This window comes from Ranitomeya variabilis, chromosome 2 (genome assembly GCF_051348905.1).
Source record: "Ranitomeya variabilis isolate aRanVar5 chromosome 2, aRanVar5.hap1, whole genome shotgun sequence".
NCBI lineage: Eukaryota > Metazoa > Chordata > Amphibia > Anura > Dendrobatidae > Ranitomeya > Ranitomeya variabilis.
This window is the reverse complement of record NC_135233.1, coordinates 358,703,438-358,727,049: the sequence shown is the minus strand read 5'-3', so window position 1 is coordinate 358,727,049 and position 23,612 is coordinate 358,703,438. Positions and strand designations below refer to the sequence as shown.

The 23,612-nt window shown below is 44.5% G+C and overlaps 2 protein-coding genes across 2 annotated transcripts in view; both read left to right on the top strand.

Moving 5' to 3' along the window:
- Nucleotides 1-6,223, top strand: part of LOC143805905 (cytochrome P450 2C8-like) — a 142,164-nt gene extending 135,941 nt beyond the window's left edge. Inside the window, exons 8-9 of the mRNA XM_077285659.1 lie at nucleotides 3,867-4,008; nucleotides 5,045-6,223. Coding sequence (XP_077141774.1) covers nucleotides 3,867-4,008; nucleotides 5,045-5,229 — 327 coding nt within the window. The 3' untranslated portion in view covers nucleotides 5,230-6,223. The remainder of the gene's footprint in view (nucleotides 1-3,866; nucleotides 4,009-5,044) is intronic.
- A 1,375-nt stretch (nucleotides 6,224-7,598) lies between these two features.
- The window catches only part of LOC143805903 (cytochrome P450 2C8-like), a 123,030-nt gene continuing 107,016 nt past the window's right edge, over nucleotides 7,599-23,612 (top strand). The window contains exon 1 of the mRNA XM_077285654.1: nucleotides 7,599-7,817. Within this exon, the coding sequence (XP_077141769.1) occupies nucleotides 7,638-7,817 (180 nt within the window). The 5' untranslated portion in view covers nucleotides 7,599-7,637. The remainder of the gene's footprint in view (nucleotides 7,818-23,612) is intronic.

Sequence of the window (23,612 nt, the reverse complement as noted above, 5' to 3'; positions counted from 1 at the left end):
ACTAGTTAACCCCTTCAGTGAACACCGCAAAAAATAAAAATAAAAAACAAGGCAAAAAACAACGCTTTATTATCATACAGGCGAACAAAAAGTGGAATAACACGCGATCAAAAAGATGGATATAAAAAACCATGGTACCGTTGAAAACGTCATCTTGTCCCGCAAAAAAAAGCAACCATTCGGCATCATCAACAGAAAAATAAAAAAGTTATACCTCTCAGAATAAAGCGATGCAAAAACAATAATTTTTTTATATAAAATTGTTTTTATTGTGTAAAAGCGCCAAAACATAAATAAATTACATGAATGAGGTATCGCTGTAATCGTACTGACCTGAAGAATAAAGCTGCTTTATCAATTTTACCACACGTGGAATGGTATAAACGCCCCCCCTAAAAGAATTTCAGGAATTGCTGGTTTTTGTTCATTCCGCCTCCCAAAAATCGGAATAAAAAGCGATCAAAAAATGTCATGTGCCCGAAAATGGTACCAATAAAAACATCAACTCGTCCCGCAAAAAACAAGATCTCACATGACTCTGTGGGCCAAAATATGGATAAATTATAGCTCTCAAAATGTGGTGATGCAAAAACTATTTTTTGTAATAAAAAGCATCTTTTAGTGTGTGATGGCTGCCAACCATAAAAATACACCAAAAAACGCTATAAAAGTAAATCAAACCCCCCTTCATCACCCCCTTAGTTAGGGAAAAATAATAAAATTTTTAAAAATGTATGTATTTCCATTTTCCCATTAGGGTTAAGGTTAGGGCTACGGTTAGGGCTAGAGTTAGGGCTAGGGTTAGGGTTAGGGTTGGGGTTAGGGCTAGGGTTAGGGCTGGGGTTAAGGTTGGGGTTAGGGTTTCAGTTAGAATTGGGGGTTTCCACTGTTTAGGAACATCAGAATCACTACAAACGCGACATGGCGTCCGATCTCAATTCCAGCCAATTCTGCTTTGAAAAACTAAAACAGTGCTCCTTCCCTTCCGAGTTCTCCTGTGCACCCAAACAGTGGTCCCCCCCAACACATGGGGTATCAGCGTTCTCAGCACAAGTTGGACAACAACTTTTGGGGTCCAATTTGTTCTGTTACCCTTGGGAAAATAAAAACGTGGGGGCTAAAATATAATTTTCATGGAAAAAAAAAGATTTTTTATTTTCACGGCTCTGCGTTATAAACTGTAGTGAAACACTTGTTGGTTCAAAGTTCTCACAACACATCTAGATAAGTTCCTTGGGGTGTCTAGTTTCCAATATGGGGTCACTTGTGGGGGGTTTCTACTGTTTAGGTACATCAGGGGCTCTGCAAATGCAACATGACTCCTGCAGACCAATCCATCTAAGTCTGCATTTCAAACGGCGCTCCTTCCCTTCCGAGCTCTGCCGTGTGCCCAAACAGTGGTTCTCCCCCCATGTATGGGATATCAGCTTACTCAGGACAAATTGGACAATAACTTTTGTGGTCCAATTTCTCCTGTTACCCTTGGGAAAAAAAAAATTGCGGGCTGAAACATCATTTTGTGGAAAGAAAAAAATGATTTTTTTAATTTTCACAGCGCTACATTCTAAGCTTTAGTGAAACAATTGGGGGCTAAAAGTGCTCACCACACATCTAGATAAGTTCCTTAGGGGGTCTTCTTTCCAAAATGGGGTCCATTGTGGGGGGTTTCCACTGTTTAGGCATGTCAGGGGCTCTCCAAAGGCGACATGGGTTCCGATCTCAATTCCAGCCAATTTTGCATTGAAAAGTCAAACGGCGCTCCTTCCCTTCTGAGCTCTGCCATGTGCTCAAACAGTGGTTTATCCCCATATATGCAGTATCAGCATACTCAGGACAAATTGCACAACAACTTTTGGGGTCCAATTTACCCTGTTACCCTTGGGAAAATAAAAAATTTGGGGCAAAAATATTTTTTGTGAAAATTAATATGAAATTTTTTTTACGGCTCTACATTATAAACTTCTGTGAAGCACTTGGAGGTTCAAAGTGCTCAACACACATCTAGATTAGTTCCTTAGAGTGTCTATTTTCCAAAATGGTGTCACTTGTGGGGGTTTCCACTGTTTAGGCACGTCAGGGGCTCTCCAATCGAGCCATGGGTTCCGATCTCAATTCCAGCAAATCTTGCTTTGAAAAGTCAAATGGCGCTCCTTCCCTTCTGAGCTCTGCCATGTGCCCAATCAATGGTTTACCCCAACATGTGCGCCGGCCATCAGGAAAGCAGAGCACAGCGGTGACGTCACCGCTGTGCTTTCCGGCTGGCGCTTACACAGTGCAGAGAAGCACAGCGCCGGGGGAAAGACACCGTAATGTAAGTATGTAGTGTTTGGGGTTTTTTACGTTTACGCTGGTAACCAGGGTAAACATCGGGTTACTAAGCGCGGCCCTGCACTTAGTAACCCGATGTTTACCCTGGTTACCCAGGGACTTCGGCATCGTTGGTCGCTGGAGAGCTGTCTGTGTGACAGCTCTCCAGCGACCACACAGCGACGCTGCAGCGATCGGGATTGTTGTCTAGATCGCTGCAGCGTCGCTAAATGTGACGGTACCTTAGGAATAAGCTCTTATCATCAGTGGTGTTTTCTCTCTTTTTTAGTGCGTAAGCTCTTATGGTCAGAGTAATTTTCTCTCTACTGTAGAGTGTAAACGTTTATGATCAGTAGGGTCCACTCTTTCTCATCTGTAGTGTGAAAACTCTTCTTATGGTCAGTGGGGTCCTCTCTCTCATCTGAAGTGTGTAAGCTATCATGGTCACCGGAGCTCTTTCTCTTCTCTCCTTTACATATATTTTCCAAGAAAATACAAGCTTTCCAATATGGAAATTCGCACAAATTTACTGAAAATCTAATTTTGGGGGAGAAATTTGGCAAACTCAGTGAATTTAAATTTTAAAACATGTGCTCAACCTTACATAGGACTGATAACAACATCTCATGAGGAGAATGGTAAAGAGGAAGGTGACTGAGATTTTAGAAGTTAACTCATCTCCTGGAATGCAAACCAGGGTCTAGGAAAGTTTTGTGGCTTGATCTCCTTTTGCAGTGATTGTCCTGTCAATATCAATAAGCCTACAGTCACTCTGTGTGACTGCAGACTTATGAATTCCCTCAGTACACTCACTTTACGCTGCGGGAATTCACCATTTTTTAAGTCCGGACCAGAGGGTATATATGTGTTATACATAATCCCTGCCAGAGCCTGCCCAGTTGGAGTGGTGTCGCTTCCATACACTAGTATAGACTGGGGCAGTGCCCTCTAGTTGGCCACACCCACTGGACTACTGTGTTGAGGACTCACTGCTATTCATTTAAATAGCAACTAAAATTGCAACTTTAAATTAACTAGGCCCCATCCATCTACCTGCTTACTTCCAGATAGCTAAGTGTTGTTAACAACCCTGAATTCTGTAGTGCTGTATCATACATCTTAAAACAAACATACACTTTCATTAAGCATTTATCATAAAACATCTTCCTCTTGCTCCCTCTTGTCTTTGAGTTGGTCTTTAGATAGGTCTTTGGATTTTCTGTCACTGACTATCCTCACACATTATTAATGTCAATGATGTGTATCGTGTTCCAAGTGACTAAGTGAGGTCTAGTCAAAGTAGGAAGACTCAAAGATCAATCCAAAGACTGAAAGGGCCAAGCAAAGATGCTGTGGGGTCTGGAGAAACCTCATAGCATATTAAAATGTCTTTTCAGGGCATTTTCAATTTGGACTAAATTTGACTTGGACTGAATCGATTCTGCCCAAGACAAATTTCAGCAGATTCATTCATCTCTACTTCATAGGAATAACTTAACAGACCTCACTTTTAACAATTCCATTTTTCTAGATATGCATATTCATACATTCTCTTTCAGGGAAGCTTGGTGCTCCCAGTTCTGACTTCTGTTCTGAAAGACCCCAAACATTTCAAGAACCCAGAGGAGTTTGATCCCGGACGCTTTCTTAATGAGAAAGGCTGCGTTAAGAAGAGTGATGCCTTTATGCCATTCTCTACAGGTAAGATGTTATTACTTGATTGTGCTTTGTTAATACTGAATTTAGGCTTCAGTATATGAAAATATTTTTATATGGTTGGTTGACAGACTGGTATTAGGAAGATCAGAAATATTACTTGATATGATTTAGGAATCAATTGTTTTTGTGTTTTTAAACCCACTGAATACATTTACATTTATCACATAAAACAGTTTAACACATGACTCAAAGGTTTTTTTGGACTGAGAAATATTCTGCATCTCAGAAAAGGTCTGAGCTATTGTCTATGGTAGGAAGGTGCTAACCTGGCATGTCATGACTCGTAGCCAGGATTATCAATTTGATTTTGAACTATTTCTGAACAGTTTATCAATAAATCAAGGACAGGCAATATTTTTTACAGACACATTGTAAAACCATGGCAAATCATTAAGATTATCTAATATAAATTACAGGCAGTACATTGAGACTTTTGACATTATTGCAAAGTTATAAACTTAAAAGTGTTTTCCAAGAATGATCATTTTTATCCAAAAGCTCATTCTGGATGAAAATAATAAACTGAGCATTACTTATTTACTTGCTCCATTACTTTACTTGCTGCAGCGTCCGCACTTCACTGCTGCCTTCAATGATTGCTTAGAGGCTGCACCGCTGACTCCACAATGTTGACTTCACAAATGGCAGTAAATGTCCGAGCTACAGCCAATTATTCAGCTCGGAGTTTTTGCTGATTTAGATGGCATGAGCACCAGAGCTTATTGTTTGGCTGCTGTAATCGTAACATCACACCTGGAGCCTCTGGACTATCACTGGAGGCAGTGGTGAATACCGGCGCTGGAACGTAGTAAGTATTTAGTTCTCCAATTAGGGAAGTGAAAATTACATACTGACCCTTCAAATCATTCTTCAAACTGTATTATGCTTAAAAGAAAACAGGACGCCCGCCCATCCATCCTCTGTTGATTTACAAAAAGGCAATTAAAAATGTTTTTTCTAAATCAAACAATGCCTTTAACTTGACTACTTATGGTGTTTGCTCTTTCTGTTTTCTCAGGCAAACGTATGTGTTTGGGAGAAGGCCTGGCTCGCATGGAGCTCTTCCTCTTTCTAACCACCATACTGCAGAAGTTCACCCTGGAGCCCACTGTAGACAGAAAGAATCTGAGCATAAGACCTGAGCCCAAAACCAATGCTTCAAGACCTCAGTCCTACCAGATGAATGTTGTCCCTCGTTTCTGAGCTGAAGATTAACTTATTGACTAAAGGAACCTTATAAGTTCTAGAAATTAGAAAATAAGAAAGCTGCTCTAATATAAAAAAAAATTGAAATAAATACAAAGATTGTGTGCAAAAAATTATACATTTTTTAAATTCTGTTTTTAATATCTGTTATGCCTGTACGAGTGTACAAAATATCATGTAACTCTCAAGAACTGTAATCATTTTACGCTAAAATAAAGATTAAGCTTGTATGACAAATGTTTTATTTTATGCAAAGGAGTCACAACTTTTGGCTAAGTTCACATCTACACTGGAGGCTTTGTTTGTAGCTCGGCTATTTTGACCGGTAAAATAGAAGAAAAATGACAAAGGCTCAATTGAGCACATCATAGTCAACTGGGTCTGTCGGGTGCTGCTATTGTCTATCATGTAGCTGCCATTAATTTCTGTTCCTACGATGGAGTGAAACAATAGGTTAAACAGGATAAATATGAATGAAGCTTTATTTTGCTTGTTGCATGTGCATTATTTTGGTGAAAGTTCAGTCTTTAGGTATTCAATATTTCCCATGCAAATTGTTGATTATTGGATTGTGCATATGAGCAGCAACTCAATGATGTATTGACCAGTCACACATTATCCAATCTCAAAGTGGATGGAATAAAGAAAGATCAGGCAGATATAGTTTTCCATTTCAAATTCTTTTCCTTCTTAACGGAGTTGAACTATTAACCAGTTGATACATCTATTATTGTCAACAAATAAACATGACCATTATAGCCAATGGTCAATTTGTCCATTATAGTTAATTAATGAACATCACCATCAACTAATGCCATGATAGTCAAGTGCCAAACATGCCTCTGATAATAAAATGATCAAACTCTCCTTGATAGTCAAACTTTGAAGATTGTCTAAACATTCTGTATCCTTGTTCACCCAATATGAGCTATTACTCTCTACCAAAAACAAGTCCGTAATTTGAGTTTTTAGAAAATGAATAAACGTAGACAAATTTAAAGATCCATTGAGTACTTTTCATTTTCAGAAAGGTAACTAGCAAAAAAATATATAATATTTTTGGAGGGATTTGCAAGTTTGGCAGTGGGGAGAATCCCTCCCTCCACTCCGGGTTTTGGGAGTGGCTCTATGTCCACGAGTCACTTTTAAAATTCTCAGTTTTTTCTTGGGTGTGTCAGCTTTTGTTTTGCCAGCTACAGAGCAGGAGGCTCTGTGCAACCCAGGTCTGTGTGAAGATAATACAGTGCCAGGTACTTCAAAGCTGCTGATGCATCCAAGAGACACGGTGGGCCTACAGCAACGCGTTAGGACATGGACTGTTTTGAGGACCTGGCTTTGCACTATTGGATATCGCTTGCCTGTTTTGTGAGTTTTCTGGAATAAAGACATTTTATGATGAACTTTCTTGGGTCCCTGCCTATCTATTGCACTGTGTGAACACCGCTGCACTACAATATGTCCTCAGCAATCAGCAAATCTGGGTAGTATTCCATGAGAATAGTAAGAGGAGGATTCAGCCATAGTATTCTCCATTAGAGTTTTGGCTGTCAGAGGGGTGGGTGTCATGTCTGATTAATCAAGGAGAAGTAGCTAGAGGACAAGATAGCTCAATAAGGTGTTATCCGCATAACAGTATTGGCCATAGAAGCAGTTTTGCTCACCTGGTTCGGTTGTGTGAGATACAACACTTAGAGGGCATAGATAAATGGAATCCCAGCTGCTGCTGTAGTGCCACAGGTTGGAAAATCCAAAGCAATGATTGATTAAGAAAGGTAAAACTCCCTTTGTCCTACTTGTGTTTGATTTGTTTCTTGAAAGGATTCATGCCAGCAGTGCAGCAGACCTGTTTTTCCTCCCTCCATTAATCCATGCCAGATTTATCATAGCCCTCCAAACTAGTGACAGACCATACTCCACTGATCCAGTACAAAGAGCCAGCTCTTATCTGTGAATGATGGGAGCCAGCAGCCCACTGAGAGCCACTTGCAGTTTCTAATTGACTCTCACTGGGGGTATAATTACTGTTAGTCCGCCAGTGGTATCAATTCTCAGTTTTCACTGTGTCATACTGTGAGGAGTTTCCATAAATATGTGTTTTTCTGCTTGTGAATGCATATTTAATGTGGATCAATTTAGTATCCAAAAGAGTCGGCTCTATTTGGTGATTGAAACCAATTGATTCTGCTCACTAAAAAGTGGCCTGACGATCACTAACCCTGACTTCACGCCAAGCTGAGACTGAGTAAGCACTGACAGCAGAAGTATTACGCAACAGCTGTAACTCTGCACTTTACCTCATCTAACCTGGTTTTATTGATTACATGTTGGAACACTGCCCTGTACTTGCAAGAATATAAATACACAAGCATAGAAAACAGAAGGAGCTGTAGGGGCTGAGGCTCAAGATGGCTCTGTCTATTTCAGCAACGATTCTCCTGGCTACTGGAGTCACTCTCCTTATTTATCTCATGAAATGGTGGGGTAAGGTCAAACAGAAGGACCTGCCACCAGGACCTACCCCTCTGCCCGGCTTGGGGAATATCCTTCAGATCAGCACTACAGAAATGCCACAGTCATTAATTAAGGTAAGAAAACTTATTTGTAATCTTACTCTTCATACGGAACTGGTTATATAGTGATTCCAACAATAACTTTGCTGTGAAAGTAACAGTAGTTTCAGCATAATCCAGTGATAGATAAAGGAAACCTTAGGGATTGTGAGTACTCTAGGTGAAATGCTGAGAGACAAAGAAAACCCTATATTAAGGGTCACCTATCTAACCCAAGAAGAGGTATGAAACCTGCTAAATAAGATTAAAACAGATAAATCTCCAGGTCCCGTCGACATACACCCACGAGTACTAAGAGAACTAAGTAATGTAATAGACAAACCATTATTTCTTATATTTAGGGACTCTATAGCAACAGGGTTTTTCCACAGGACTGGCACATAGCAAATGTGGTACCAATATTCAAAAATAGCTGTAAAAGTGAACCTGGAAATTATAAGCCAGTAGGTAACCTCTATCAGTGGTAAAATATTTGAAGGGTTTCTGAGGAATGTTATTCTGGATTATCTCAATGAAAATAACTGTTTAACTCCCTATCAGCATGGGTTTATGAGGAATCGCTCCTGTCAAATCAATCTAATCAGTTTTTATGAATAGGTAGCTATACTGGACCAAGCTGAGTCACTGGACGTGGTATATCTTGAGTTTTCTAAAGTGTTTGATACCGGGCCACACAAGAGGTTGGTACAAAAAATGAGAATACTGGGTCTGGGGGAAAATGTGTGTAAATGGGTAAGTAGCTGACTTAGAAAGCAGAGAGTTGTTATAAATGGTATATTCTCTAACTGGGTCGCTGTGACCAGTGGGGTACCGCAGGGGTCGGTGCTGGGACCTGTTTTCTTTAACATATTTATTAATGATCTGGTAGAAGGTTTACACAGTAAAACATATTTGCAGATGATGCAAAACTATGTAAAGCAGTCAATACAAGAGAAGATAGTATTCTGCTACAGATTGATCTGGATAAGTTGGAAACTTGGGCAAAAAGGTGGCAGATGCGGTTTAACAATGATAAATGTAAGGTTATACTCATGGGAAGAAGGAATCAATATCACCATTACACACTGAATGGGAAACCACTGGGTAAAGCTAACATGGAGAAGGACTTGGGGATCCTAGTTAAGTCTATGTTCACATTTGCGGTCTGCGCCGCAGCGTCGGGCGCCGCAGCGTCGCCGCATGCGTCATGCGCCCCTATATTTAACATGGGGGCGCATGGACATGCGTTGCACTTGCGTTTTGCGACGCATGCGTCACTGCGGCGCACGCGTCCGGGCGCAGAGGACGCAGCAAGTTGCATTTTTGCTGCGTCCAAAATCAACCAAAAAAAGGACGCATGCATCGCAAAACGCAGCGTTTTGCATGCATTTTGCTGCGTTTTTGTTTGCGTTGTGCGTTGCGTCGCCGACGCTGCGGCGCACAACGCAAATGTGAACGTAGCCTAAGATAGATATACCTGGAGCAGCCAGTGCCAGGCAGCGGCTGTCAAGGCAAACAGAATCATGGGGACCATTAAAAGAGGTCTGGATACACATGATGAGAACATTATACTGCCTCTGTACAAATCCCTGGTTAGATCACACATGGAGTACTGTGAACAGTTTTGGGTACCAGTGCTCAGGAAGGATATAATGGAACTAGAGAGCGTAAAAAGGAGGGCAACAAAATTAATAAATGGGAGAGGGAACTACAATACCCATAGAGATTAGCAAAAATAGGATTATTTAGTCTAGAAAAAAGACGACTGAGGGGCGATCTAATAACCAAGTATAAGTATATAAGGGGACAATACAAATATCTCTCTGAGGACATGTTTACGCCAAGGAAGGTGACGGTCACATGGGGGCATTCTCTGGAGGAGAGAAGGTTTTTCCACCAACATAGAAGATTCTTTACTGTTACGACAGTGAGAATCTGGAATCTAACTATGTTACTATGTTACTCTATAAAATCACTGTTACATTGGCTAATTTATCACAGTTTGTTCCTCCTGCTCAGTTGGCTAAATACAGATGGCCATAAACAGCAGCCTATACTCCCCTGTCAAAATTACAGTGTGAAAGAGAAAAAGAGGGGCATTTGATGCCCCCACTTCTTATGTTGGACTGATAAATACTTAAAAAGGGAGATATTATGATGATTATTGAAAGTTAGACAACCTGAAAACCTAATTCCAAAAAGATGTGACACTGTGTAAGATGATACAATTACAATCTATGTATATAAAAATGTGTGTGTGTGTGTGTGTGTGTGTGTGTGTGTGTGTGTGTGTGTGTGTGTGTGTGTGTGTGTGTGTGTGTGTGTGTGTGTCGGCAACCAATCACTAAGGATCTTTCATTTCACCAGAGCTGTTTATAAGAAGCTGAGCTGTGATTGGTTGCTATGAGCAACAGTTTTCCTTGTAGAAAGTTGTAGTAACTGAGGCCTATTATTCTTATCATTTCTATGGTGCTATCGTCCTTCTGTAAGCCTGGAAATATCATCATTTATTACTGTGCCGACACAAACTGCAGGTGGAGCCCAGGGAGAGCCCAGTATCATACAAGATAGGATTAGATACAAGGCTCAGTATCACACAGGACAGGATTAGATACATGGCTCAGCAGACAGTAACACACAGGATAGGATTAGATGCACAGCCAAATATCACACAGGATAGGATTAGATACACAGCTCAGCAGACAGTATCACACAGGATAGGATTAGATACACGGCTCTGCAGACTGTATCACACAGGATAGGATTAGAGACACAGCTCAGCAGACAGTATCACACAGGACAGGATTAGATACGTGGCTCAGCAGACAGTAACACACAGGATAGGATTAGAGACACAGCTCAGTAGACAGTATCACACAGGATAGGTTAAGGCTAGGTTCACATTGCGTTAGGGCAATCCGTTTAGCGCTAGCGCTAGCGGATTGCGCTAACGCAATGTTTATTTAGGGGCCGCGTTCAGGGGTCGCGTTAACGTCCCCGCTCTCGCAGATCCCCGATCTGCGAGAGCGGGGAACGGACCTCGGGCGCGCCGCGGACGCTGCAAGCAGCGTCCGAGGCGCGTCACAGAAGAATGGCACATCACTAGCGCGAGCCGAAAAAGGCACGCGCTAGTGATGCGCTGCAGGCGAAATTTACATTGCTGTCAATGGGTGTGCTAATGGACCCGTTGCACGGCGTTAATTGCGACATTTTCGCCGTGCAACGCTGTCCGTTAGCACTATCCCATTAACGCAATGTGAACCTAGCCTAAGAGACACAGCTCAGCACACAGTATCACACAGGATAGGATTAGAGACACAGCTCAGCACACAGCATCACACAGGATAGGATTAGAGACACAGCTCAGCACACAGTATCACACAGGATAGGATTAGTTACACAACTCAGCGGACTGTATCACACTTCATATGATTAGTTACACGACTCAGCAGACAGTAACACACAAGATAGGATTAGATACATGGTTCAGCACACAGAATCACACAGGATAGGATTAGAGACACAGCTCAGTAGACTGTATCACGCATGATAGGATTAGTTACACAGTTCAGGAGACAGTATCATACAGGATAGGTTTAGGTATACAGCTCAGCAGACAGTATCACACAGGACAGAATTAGATACACAGTTCAGCAGACGGTATCACACAGGATAGGATTAGATACACAGCTCAGCAGTCAGTATCACACAGGATAGGATTAGATACACAGCTCACCAGACAGTAACACACAGGATAGGATTAGATACACAATTCAGGAGACAGTATCACACAGGATAAGATTAGGTACACAGCTCAGCAGACAGAATCACACAGAACAGAATTAGATACACAGCTCAGGAGACGATATCACACAGGATAGGATTAGATACACAGCTCAGCAGCAGGATTTGCCAAAGGAGAGGACCTTTTCATTCCAAGAATTCCACTTATTCCATCTGATTTGCCTTTTGATTTTAAACGCCTCCAGTTTCCACTTCGACTGGCATTTGCAATGTCCATTAACAAGGCTCAGGGACAGTCCTTGAAAGTAGTGGGGATCAATTTGCAATCTCCATGCTTTTCCCATGGTCAACTTTACGTGGCCTTTTCAAGAGTTGGAACTGCCAAAAATCTGTTCATCTTTGCAATGGCAGTGATATCCCTAAAGAATGTGCTTTCGGGGTCGGGGTGAGGGGACGCAGAACGGACACACAGCATCTCCGTTATAGGTAATATCTTCATTTAGAATTGATTTTTGGGACTAGTATTTGACTTGCTGTGGGCAACGCTGACATTGTGATTTGCATTAGCCCTACATTTGTATTGATCAATAAGTGGATGTTACATTTATATAATACTGCTTTATTTCATTATATTATTAACCCCACATGGCTAAATGTCATATCTGTGTGCCTCTCACAAGCAAATTCTTTAGGGATATCACTGCCACTGCATGTTTAGTCCCAGTTTTCATTGATACATATAGGGAGCACATATGTTGATCATATAACATTTAGTATCATTACACTTGTTTAATATATCTGTGGTGCCTCATAAATTATTTCTTATAAGCATAGCAGTGTTTTTGTGTCTGCATTATGATTGTTAATGTACAATATCCCTCGCACCATTAACTTTAGTTTATTATTGATGTGTTCATCTGTTCAGTGTCACTTGACAGTAATTTTGCTTTTTAATTGGTTTTATGTATTACTAAATAAAAGTTATTTTTTATTCCTATTGTGGAGCGCCCCCAGACGCAGGGCCGCAGGGTACTCGGTACCCGGGCTTCTCTGTCTCAGTTCTGGGGTTGTCACGGTGGCTAGACCCGGTCCGTGACCCTGCTAAGGGGCGTCCAGTGAAAGGTGTAGGTGAGGCGTGGTGCAAGTCGCGATGAATAACGAGGACACAGGGTTGCAGTCTCTTTACCTCTTTACTGAGGGCTTCGGGATCCTCAATCAGAGTACTGTTAACAGGGCTGGCTGAGACCGACCGGTCCGACGGCACATCCAGAGTTTCCTTTGCAGGTGGAAATCAGTGTCTACCTTCTAGCGCCTGTGTGTTGTAGTACCTCCCTGCTGAGCACCACGGGATAGTCCTCACAACTGTCGTGTATGTTTCTGTTCTTTCTCTCTCTTCATCCCCCAGATGATATGGCTAGGACACACCCGTATGACGGGGTAGGCCTGGAGCTATTTTATAGGGACCCTAGGGACGCCCCTCTCCCACAGTTTGCCTCCGTTGTCTTCGTTAGGTGTAATGGTGAGACAGCCAACCTGTAGTTAACTGCCCGGCCGTAGTCTAAAGTAATGCGTGGAGTCTCTTACTTTCTCTGCGTTCCGGCCACCGGCTACGCGCCTCAATAGGATGTTGTCTCGATCTTACAGCATGACTCCTACTGGTGTTATCGCCTTTTTGCTGTATTCCCGTTTCTCACTCTTCACAATAAACCTCGCTTCTTGTCCTTTCCTAGGACTCTGCCAGGATCCCACCCCTGACAGGTCCTCTCTCTAGCTCTTCCCAGCTACTTTCTCCCCCACTTCCTGTCCAACTTCCCAGTTTTACCAAAGTGTGAGGGGTGGCCAACTAGATAGAACCACTCCCCCTGGTGGCCGGAGTGTGAAGTGTAATGTGTGTCTGTGATACCTGGTCAGGTGAACTCCTTTAGTGCCATCAGACATACCATCACTCCCCTTAGCGGTGGAGCGACAGTACTGCAATGACCAGGACTCTAGGGTGCTGCACTCCCCCCCGGTTAAATCCAGTACTCCCGGACTGGGAAAAGAAAAACAACAATACATGTTAACAACAAACATACAAAGTTTTGAAATGCAATAAACAAGTAATAAGTAATAATAACAGTGCTTCCCTTTATGGGAGGTGAGGACTCTTGAACGTTGCGAAAGTTTGGTCATGCACAGTTTATGACTCTCAGTCCAGTGGCTGTAACTTTAAAACAGCAGGGACCCCGGGTAAACAAAGGGGTCCCTTTTGAAAGTTTTTGGAGCAATTCACTGTCCATTGCCCCTTTGTCCATTTTTAAACTTATAACAAAGATATTTACACAAACACAATTAGCAACTTTTGTTAATACCTCCAAGTTTTGTAGCGAAGGGGAGTTTGATTCTTGGTGCTACGTGTAGACCTCCGTAGTGCAGGGATTGCTATTGGCCTAGCAGGGCTCGCTATGCTTGCTACCACTGGTGAAGTCCACTGCCTTCTAGCTACGCTTCTAGTGAGTCTGGGTAGCACTGGCATGCTGGATCTCTCAGAGCTGCTGCTAGCAACAGTGGGTATGGCAGATTCGCCGATAGCAGAGTGAGGCTCCGCCGCTCCGACGGTGGGCATGGCATCGTCCGGCGGGGTCTGTGGTGATGGTGGGTCTGGGGGATCTGGCACCACGTTTAGTTCAGGGGGGTTCGGTTGATGAAACGTTAATACAGGTACCACGATGGCCTGGTTTATCTGAGTCCACGACGGGAAAATCGCCAAGAACAGTGTGTATCATCTTCTCCTCTTCTACAGGTGGAGAGGTTCTTGGATCTGTTTCCTTCTCTCTCAACTTGTCAGGGCATACCTTAAGGTGGTCTCTGGATATTGCCGTTGAGGTTTCCCCCCCATCTTTGCTGATGATGACACAGACTTTAGTATTGTCGAAATCGGACGGCAGGATGGTATACGGTTCCGCTTCCCATTGGTTGTCAAGCTTGTGTAGCCTTCTCTTCCGCTTGAGCACTTGCTCACCAGGTTGCAAGGGAATCTCAGGAGCATGCTGGTTGTAGTCCCTTTCCTGTTTTTGCCTGGCCTGAGCGAGACTTCTTTCCATGCACTCCTGTACTTTGCGGTACCTTTGCTGCCTCTCTGTATCCCAATCGGCATCCGGCGAGGCATCTTTGAGGGTTAGAACCCCCATATCCAGATCAATGGGCAACTTGCTAGACCTTCCTCGCATGAGGTACGCCAGAGTGCAGTTAGTAGAGTTCACTGGGATGTGATTGTACATGTCTACCAGGTCGGGCAATTTTGTGGGCCACAAGTTCCGTTCTTCTACAGGCAAGGTCTTCAGTAAGTTGATCACCACTTGGTTCATCTTTTCACGCATCCCGTTGGTTTGTGGATGGTACGGTGTGGTTCTGATCTTCTTACACCCGTACAGATGGCAGAACTCCTGGAACACCTCCGCCTCGAATGCTGGTCCCTGATCGGTCAGTACCTTCTCCGGATACCCATGGGGCCTACAGAAGTACTGCTGGAAGGCTTTGGTGGCCGTCCTGGCCGTTAGATCCTTGACAGGTACAACCACCAGGAACCTGGAGTAGTGATCCACTATGGTGAGAGCATAGATATAGCCCGACCGGCTAGGCGTCAGCTTCACGTGGTCTAGCGCGACCAGTTCTAGCGTCTGTTTGGTCATGGTGGGCTGCAAGGGAGCCCGTTGGCTGTCATGGTCCTTCCGGCGTAGGCTGCACGGGCCACACTCCCAACACCACTGCTCAATGGCTCTTTTCATGCCAATCCAATAGAATCTTCCTCGGAGCAGTCTCTCCAACTTCCTCCACCCGAAGTGTCCAGCCCCATCGTGGTACGCTCCCAGTACCATGGGTGCATCTTGCCTTGGAACCACTATCTGCCATACCAATTCATGGGTGCGGGAGTCGATACTCCTTCGGCACAGCTTACCATTGTGAATAAACAGCTTGATTCTCCCCTTCCACAGCTGTTGGGTTTCTTGTGGATCATCCGGGCTGGGATGCAAACCTGCCTGTGTCAGGAGCTCTTTCACCCGACGGACCGCAGGGTCACCATCCTGGGTCTCTGCCCACCCGTGACGGGGCAGGGGATTCAGCGTGGCATACTGGTTGTTTTTGTGCCAGTTCTTCACATGATGGGAGCATTGAGTGGCTTTGGGGCGATGGAAAGCCGGCAGTTCTACTTCCTCAAGGGCCTCCTGGTCCTCCCCCGTTTCTGGCAAATTGGGCATTCGGGACAAGGCATCGGCATTCGCATTCTTGTGTCCTGCCCTGTACTGGATGGTGAAATCGTAATTGGACAGCCGGGCCATCCACCGCTGTTCCAAGGCCCCGAGTTTTGCCGTGTCCATGTGCGTTAGTGGATTGTTATCCGTGAAGACGGTGAATTTCGCTGAGGCCAGGTAGTGCTTGAACCTCTCCGTCACTGCCCAAACGATGGCGAGAAATTCCAGCTTGAAGGAACTGTAGTTGTCAGGGTTCCTTTCCGTGGGACGAAGTTTCCTGCTGGCGTAAGCGATTACCCTCTCCTTGCCTTTCTGGACCTGGGACAACACAGCTCCCAGTTCTACGTTGCTGGCATCCGTATACAGTACAAACGGTTGATCATACTCAGGTTAGGCCAGTACCTCGTCTCCCGTCAGCGCCATCTTCAAGCAAGTAAATGACTATTCCAGTCCTTCGTTCCAATCAAATGGGGTGCTCTTCCCCTTGGTCTTCTTGGATTGGCCCACCAACAGATCTTGCAATGGCGCGGCCTTCTTGGTGAAGTCCTTGATGAACCTCCTGTAATAGCCTACCAACCCGAGGAACTGCCGGACTTCATGGAGGTTGCTGGGTTTTGGCCAGTCCTTAATCACTGTAACCTTGTCGGGGTCTGGGGCCACTCCTTCAGCACTCACCACATGGCCGAGGTACTGCACTTTGGGTTTCAGCAGGTGGCATTTGGATGGTTTCACCTTCAAGCCAAAGTTGGACAGGGCTTCAAACACCTCGGCCAGGTGCTTCAGATGGTCTTCATAGGCCTTGGAGAAGACAATGACATTGTCCAGATACAGCAGTACGGTTTCAAAGTTCTTGTACCCCAGACAGCACTCCATCATCCTCTGGAACGTCCCCGGGGCATTGCACAATCCGAAGGGCATGTAGTTGAATTCACAGAGACCCATCGGCATCGTGAAGGCCGTCTTCTCCTTGTCCGCCTCCGCTACGGGAACCTGCCAGTACCCACTGGTGAGATCCAAGGTAGAGAAGTAGTTAGCAGATTTTAACGCAGCCAGTGACTCCTCTTTCCTGGGCAGTGGGTATGCATCTTTACGTGTAATGCGATTTAACTATCTATAATCCACACACATTCTTATTGTGCCATCTTTCTTCTTAACGAGGACTAATGGAGCTGCCCAGGGGCTACAACTGTCCCTCACTACCCCAGCCTCCTTCATCTTTCGCAACATGTCCTTTGCACACTGATAATGAGCTGGGGGTACAGGACGGTATCTCTCTTTTATGGGTCGATGATCCCCTGTTGGGATATGATGTTGGATCCCTTTCACCTGCCCAAAATCTAGGGGGTGTTTGCTAAAGACCCGTTCGTACTCATGAACCACCCTGTAGGCCCCCTGTTTCTGGTGAGGTGGGTTAGAGTAAGTGCCCACGTGTAATTCCCGACACCAATCTTTCGGTTGCCCTGCAGAACCGTTGTTCTCCGCCGGATCAGACGGGACCAAGGGCCCAGGTGCCTGTATCACACTACTATTAACAGTAAACAGTTTGGCAAGTGTGGCATATTTGGTTAGCTGGACTTCTTCCTCTCTTCCTCCCCACAATTGAGAACACGTACTGGCACCCTCCCCTTGCGGACATCAACCACCCCTCTGGCTGTCAGGAGGGTAGGCATATTATCTGAATATACAGGTTCTACCAGGGCCTGATAGTCTTTACCCCTGAGGCCCATGGCTGCCCGACACCATATTAACATTTCACTCCTGGGGGGTATCGTAATTGGGTTTGAATCACTCACTGTGACACGACCAATTTCACCACCAGTCAGCTCTACCTGCTGTCTTTGCATTAGGGCCCTGATTTCTTTTTGCAGGACACGTTGTTCACTGTAGCCAGCTGTTTCTGCGACCTGTTGTAATAGGACAATAACTTCTGCAAGACAATTTTCTATAACATTAGTACCAATGGTCATGATGGGATTACACTCACGGCGGTCAATATCAACAATTACAATCCCTTGGGCCTTCAATTCCACCCGCCCCACTTTGATGGTGACCTCTTTATACCCCACTTGTGGCAATGGCGGACCATTACTGGCTATTATGGTGAAATCATTATCGGGGCCACGAGTAATATCGGTGTCCTCCCAATACCGTCTATAAAGCACTTAAGGCATAGTCGTCACCTGAGAACCGGTGACCAGCAGAGCGTTCATGGGGATACCGTCGATCACAACAGGAAGAACTGGTCACCCTCCAACGTATTTGGCTCTCCAATGCTGCGGGCCTGATCGTCCTACTCCTGGGGTTTGGCCCTTTGCCCCAGGGGTTGCTCATTTAAAGGACTGTACCTTGCAAGGTGGCCCACCTGGTGGCAGCGGCGGCAGATAGGTCGTCCGTCCCGATGGAAGCGATTGTCGTCCCTACCTCTGGTCGGTGGAGTCCTCCTCTGTCGCATCCAGGGGACATCCTCTGGTCTGGAGGCCAGCTGGATCTTCTCCTTGGGGGCCTCCTGTAGGGACTGCACGGTCCGGGCTAGGGCAGCATCGCTCTTGGTCAGCTCCTGCATCTGGAGGCGGAGTCCTGCAGGGAAGTCATCCTCTAGGCTCTGGGCATTGGCCTCGGCGGCAACTGGGGCATCCGACGCCACCTCCTGGTGGTATGTGAGAGCGGGACGCCTGGGAGGCACTGCACGGCTGGGCTGTCGCTCTTGTAGCGCCTGGATGGCTTTATCCTTGAATTGCGCAAAAGTCAGGTCTGGATTCTGCATGGCCAGGAAGTGCAATTGACCCCTTTGGTGGCTGCACAGGAGCCCCTCAATGAACCGCTCCTTCAGGAGTTTTTCTTCATCTTGCATGCTGCCGGGGTCACTCTGCTTGATGGCCCGCAGCGCCTCCTGGAGGTTAAGGGCATAGTCCCGTAAGCTATCCTGTGGCCTCTGCTTGCACCCATAGAAAGTCAGCTTAATTTCTGTAGCGGTGCAGGTGTCAAAGGTGGCTTTAAGCTTTTCAAAGACCTGCTGTGCAGTTCCCTTATCCGCGGCAGGCCAGGACTTCACTTCCCTCAGAGCCGCCCCAAAGAGTTGGCCTGTTATCATATGAACTTTCTGGGGCTCTGTCAAGGAATAGAACTCAAACAGGCTGCAGATCCCCTCTTTAAAGTCAGTTAATGTATGTGACGCTCCAGAGTATTGCGGGAGCCAGGTTGCTCCAGGTAGGTACGGCATGGAGAAGGGCATGATGGCTGTTGTAGTGATAGGGGCGGCGTGCTGCGGCAACCGGCTGTGGTACAAGGCCCGCGGCAGCGTCTACTGTGGGGGCCGAAGATGCCTCCGGGTCTGCGGCTGCAACCGCCGCCTCTGCTCCCCCCGACTCAGACATGGCCACTCCTTCCCCCTGCTAACCTGCTGGAAGTTGGTGTTCCTCTTCCGGGATCGTCGCTTTACCGCATCTTCTGGTTCCGCGCTCTTTTTGCCCAGCTCCGCCCACGAAGCTATGGCTCCTCCCTTCGTGCACGGCGATGGCAGATTTTGGCGGCAAATAGCAACACACAGTCTGTGCAATAAATCACAGTTCAAGCACAGTAAATCACAGTTCCAAGGCACACATGACCTGATTCTTCAGGCTTAAGTAGATCCTGTTCGTGACGCCAAGTTTGGAGCACCCCCAGACGCAGGGCCGCGGGGTACTCGGTACCGGGCTTCTCCGTCTCAGTTCTGGGGTTGTCACGGTGGCTAGACCCGGTCCGTGACCCTGCTAAGGGGCGTCCAGTGAAAGGTGTAGGTGAGGCGTGGTGCAAGTCGCGATGAATAACGAGGACACAGGGTTGCAGTCTCTTTACCTCTTTACTGAGGGCTTCGGGATCCTCAATCCAGAGTACTGTTAAAAGGGCTGGCTGAGACTGGCCGGTCCGAAGGCACATCCAGAGTTTCCTTTGCAGGTGGAAATCAGTGTCTACCTTCTAGCGCCTGTGTGTTGTAGTACCTCCCTGCTGAGCACCACGGGATAGTCCTCACAACTGTCGTGTATGTTTCTGTTCTTTCTCTCTCTCTTCGTCCCCCAGATGATATGGCTAGGACACACCCGTATAACGGGGTAGGCCTGGAGCTATTTTATAGGGACCTTAGGGACGCCCCTCTCCCACAGTTTGCCTCCGTTGTCTTCGTTAGGTGTAATGGTGAGACAGCCAACCTGTAGTTAACTGCCCGGCCGTAGTCTAAAGTAATGCGTGGAGTCTCTTACTTTCTCGGCGTTCCGGCCACCGGCTACGCGCCTCAATAGGATGTTGCCTCGATCTTACAGCACGACTCCTACTGGTGTTATCTCCTTTTTGCTGTATTCCCGTTTCTCACTCTTCACAATAAACCTCGCTTCTTGTCCTTTCCTAGCACTCTGCCAGGATCCCACCCCTGACAGGCCCTCTCTCTAGCTCTTCCCAGCTACTTTCTCCCCCACTTCCTGTCCAACCCCCCAGTTTTACCAAAGTGTGAGGGGTGGCCTACTAGCTAGAACCACTCCCCCTGGTAGCTGGAGTGTGAAGTGTAATGTGTGTCTGTGATACCTGGTCAGGTGAACTCCTTTAGTGCCATCAGACATACCATCACTCCCCTTAGCGGCGGAGCGACAGTACTGCAATGACCAGGACTCTGGGGCGCTGCAATTGCATTCAAGATCTCTTCATATTTCCATAAGTACTATGTAAAATATGGAATTGTGTGGTATTGTATGTAGAAGTGACCCTTTTATTACTTTGGACATATTGGTTGATAAACTGAACATTTTGCAGTGGTCTCTAAATTTTTTCTATATATATATATATATATATATATATATATATATATATATATATATATATATATATATATATATATATATATATATATATAGTACAGACCAAAAGTTTGGACACACCTCCTCATTTAAAGATTTTTCTGTATTTTCATGACTATGAAAATTGTACATTCACACTGAAGGCATCAAAACTATGAATTAACACATGTGGAATTATATACTTAACAAAAAAGTGTGAAACAACTGAAATTATGTCTTATATTCTAGGTTCTTCAAAGTGGCCACCTTTTGCTTTGATGACTGCTTTGCACACTCTTGGCATTCTCTTGATGAGCTTCAAGAGGTAATCACTGGGAATGGTTTTTACTTCACAGGTGTGCCCTGTCGGGTTTAATAAGTGGGATTTCTTGCCTTATAAATGGGGTTGGGACCATCAGTTGTGCTGTGCAGAAGTCTGGTGGATACACACCTGATAGACCTACTGAATAGACTGTTAGAATTTGTATTATGGCAAGAAAAAAGCAGCTAAGTAAAGAAAAATGAGTGGCCATCATTATTTTAAGAAATGAAAGTCAGTCAGTCCAAAAAATTGGGAAAACTTTGAAAGTGCCCCCAAGTGCAGTGGCAAAAACCATCAAGCGCTACAAAGAAACTGGCTCACATGAGGACCGCGCCAGGAAAGGAAGACCAAGAGTCACTTCTGCTTCTGAGGATGTTTATCCAAGTCACCATCCTCAGAAATCACAGGTTAACAGCAGCTCAGTTTAGAGACCAGGTCAATGCCACACAGAGTTCTAGCAGCAGACACATCTCTACAACAACTGTTAAGAGGAGACTTTGTGCAACAGGCCTTCATGGTAAAATAGCTGCCAGGAAACCACTGCTAAGGACAGGCAACAAGCAGAAGAGACTTGTTTGGGCTAAAGAATACAAGGAATGGACATTAGACCAGTGTAAATCTGTGTTTTGGTCTGATGGGTCCAAATTTGAGATCTTTGGTTCCAACCACGGTGTCTTTGTGCGACACAGAAAAGGTGAATGGATGGACTCTACATGCCTGGTTCCCACCGTGAAGCATGGACGATGAGGTGTGATGGTGTGGGGGTGCTTTGCTGGTGACACTGTTGGGGATTTATTCAAAATTGAAGGCATACTGAACCAGCATGGCTACCACTGCATCTTGCAGCGGCATTCTATTCCAATCGGTTTGCATTTAGTTGGACCATAATATATTTTTCAACAGGACAATGACCCCAAACACACCTCCAGGCTGTGTAAGAGCTATTTGACCAAGAAGGAGAGTGATGGGGTGCTACGCCAGATGACCTGGCCTCCACAGTCACCAGACCTGAACCCAATCGAGATGGTTTGGGGTGAGCTGGACTGCAGAGTGAAGGCAAAAGGGCCAACAAGTGATAAGCATCTCTGGGAACTCCTTGAAGATTGTTGGCAGATCATTCCCGGTGACTACCTCTTGAAGCTCATCAAGAGAATGCCAAGAGTGTGCAAAGCAGTCATCAAAGCAAAAGGTGGCTACTTTGAAGAACCTAGAATAAGAATAAGAATGCCTTCAATGTGAATGTACAATTTTCATAGTCATGAAAATACAGAAAAATCTTTAAATGAGAAGGTGTGGCCAAATTTTTGGTCTGTACTGTATATATATATATATATATATATATATATATATATATATATATATATATATAGTATGCAAACCCATAGTTCTGTGCCAACATTTTATGCAGATATGATGATAATTGTAAGTTAATGTCAGTGCACAATCCCACACAAAGTACTGTGAAAAGTGTCAGACAGTTGTGGAAAAAATGCTGCAAGATAAGAATTCTATCTATCTATCTATCTATCTATCTATCTATCTATCTATCTGATACAACATAACAATCCCTTCGCAGGATCAAGAAGTGCCATAAAATGCAGTTGAATATGATATGGAAATTTATTTATTTAAATATAAAACATAAATACAAAAAACAAATACAATAAAATTAGGTGCCTCAACCAAAACACCGGAGGCTGGTGGTCAGAGTGGATTGTTCTATAATTTGTTTAACAAAATTGTCTAAATTAAAGGGACACGCATATATGGAATCTGCTACATGAAATGTTGCAATCTTATCACGGAAAAAATACATAGACCGAGGAACTAACCAAAAATTTGAAAACGGTGCTATGGTTGTAATTAACCTGAATCACCCAACACCCCTCATCAGTCTTTTGTGTGTAAGTTTTAACCTTAAGATGTAAAGAGCATAAAGTCAGATCCTCCCCATATTACCTGATGTGCAGCCCCACACACAATTCCACTGCCACGTGATTGCACAAGCCTCCGGACCCCTACGCACGTTTCGCTGTCGCTTCTTCCTGGAAGTGGAATTGTGTGTGGGGCTGCACATCAGGTAATATGGGGAGGATCTGACTTTATGCTCTTTACATCTTAAGGTTAAAACTTACACACAAAAGACTGATGAGGGGTGTTGGGTGATTCAGGTTAATTACAACCATAGCACCGTTTTCAAATTTTTGGTTAGTTCCTCGGTCTATGTATTTTTTCCGTGATAAGATTGCAACATTTCATGTAGCAGATTCCATATATGCGTGTCCCTTTAATTTAGACAATTTTGTTAAACAAATTATAGAACAATCCACTCTGACCACCAGCCTCCGGTGTTTTGGTTGAGGCACCTAATTTTATTGTATTTGTTTTTTGTATTTATGTTTTATATTTAAATAAATAAATTTCCATATCATATTCAACTGCATTTTATGGCACTTCTTGATCCTGCGAAGGGATTGTTATGTTGTATCAGTTTGATGGAGTGCGGCCCATTCCCTTTCAGGGTTTAGGGTCAGGGTAGTATGATTACTATCTATCTATCTGTCTATCTATTTATCTATCTATTTATATATCTATCTATCTATTCTATCTGTCTATACATTATAACATTAGTTTCACTGTCAAAAATTAAAAGTGCTTAGGACAGTATACTTTTATTAGGATCCTGTATAATAAGCTGATTATAAAGGATGCCTGCCACTATGTACCATCA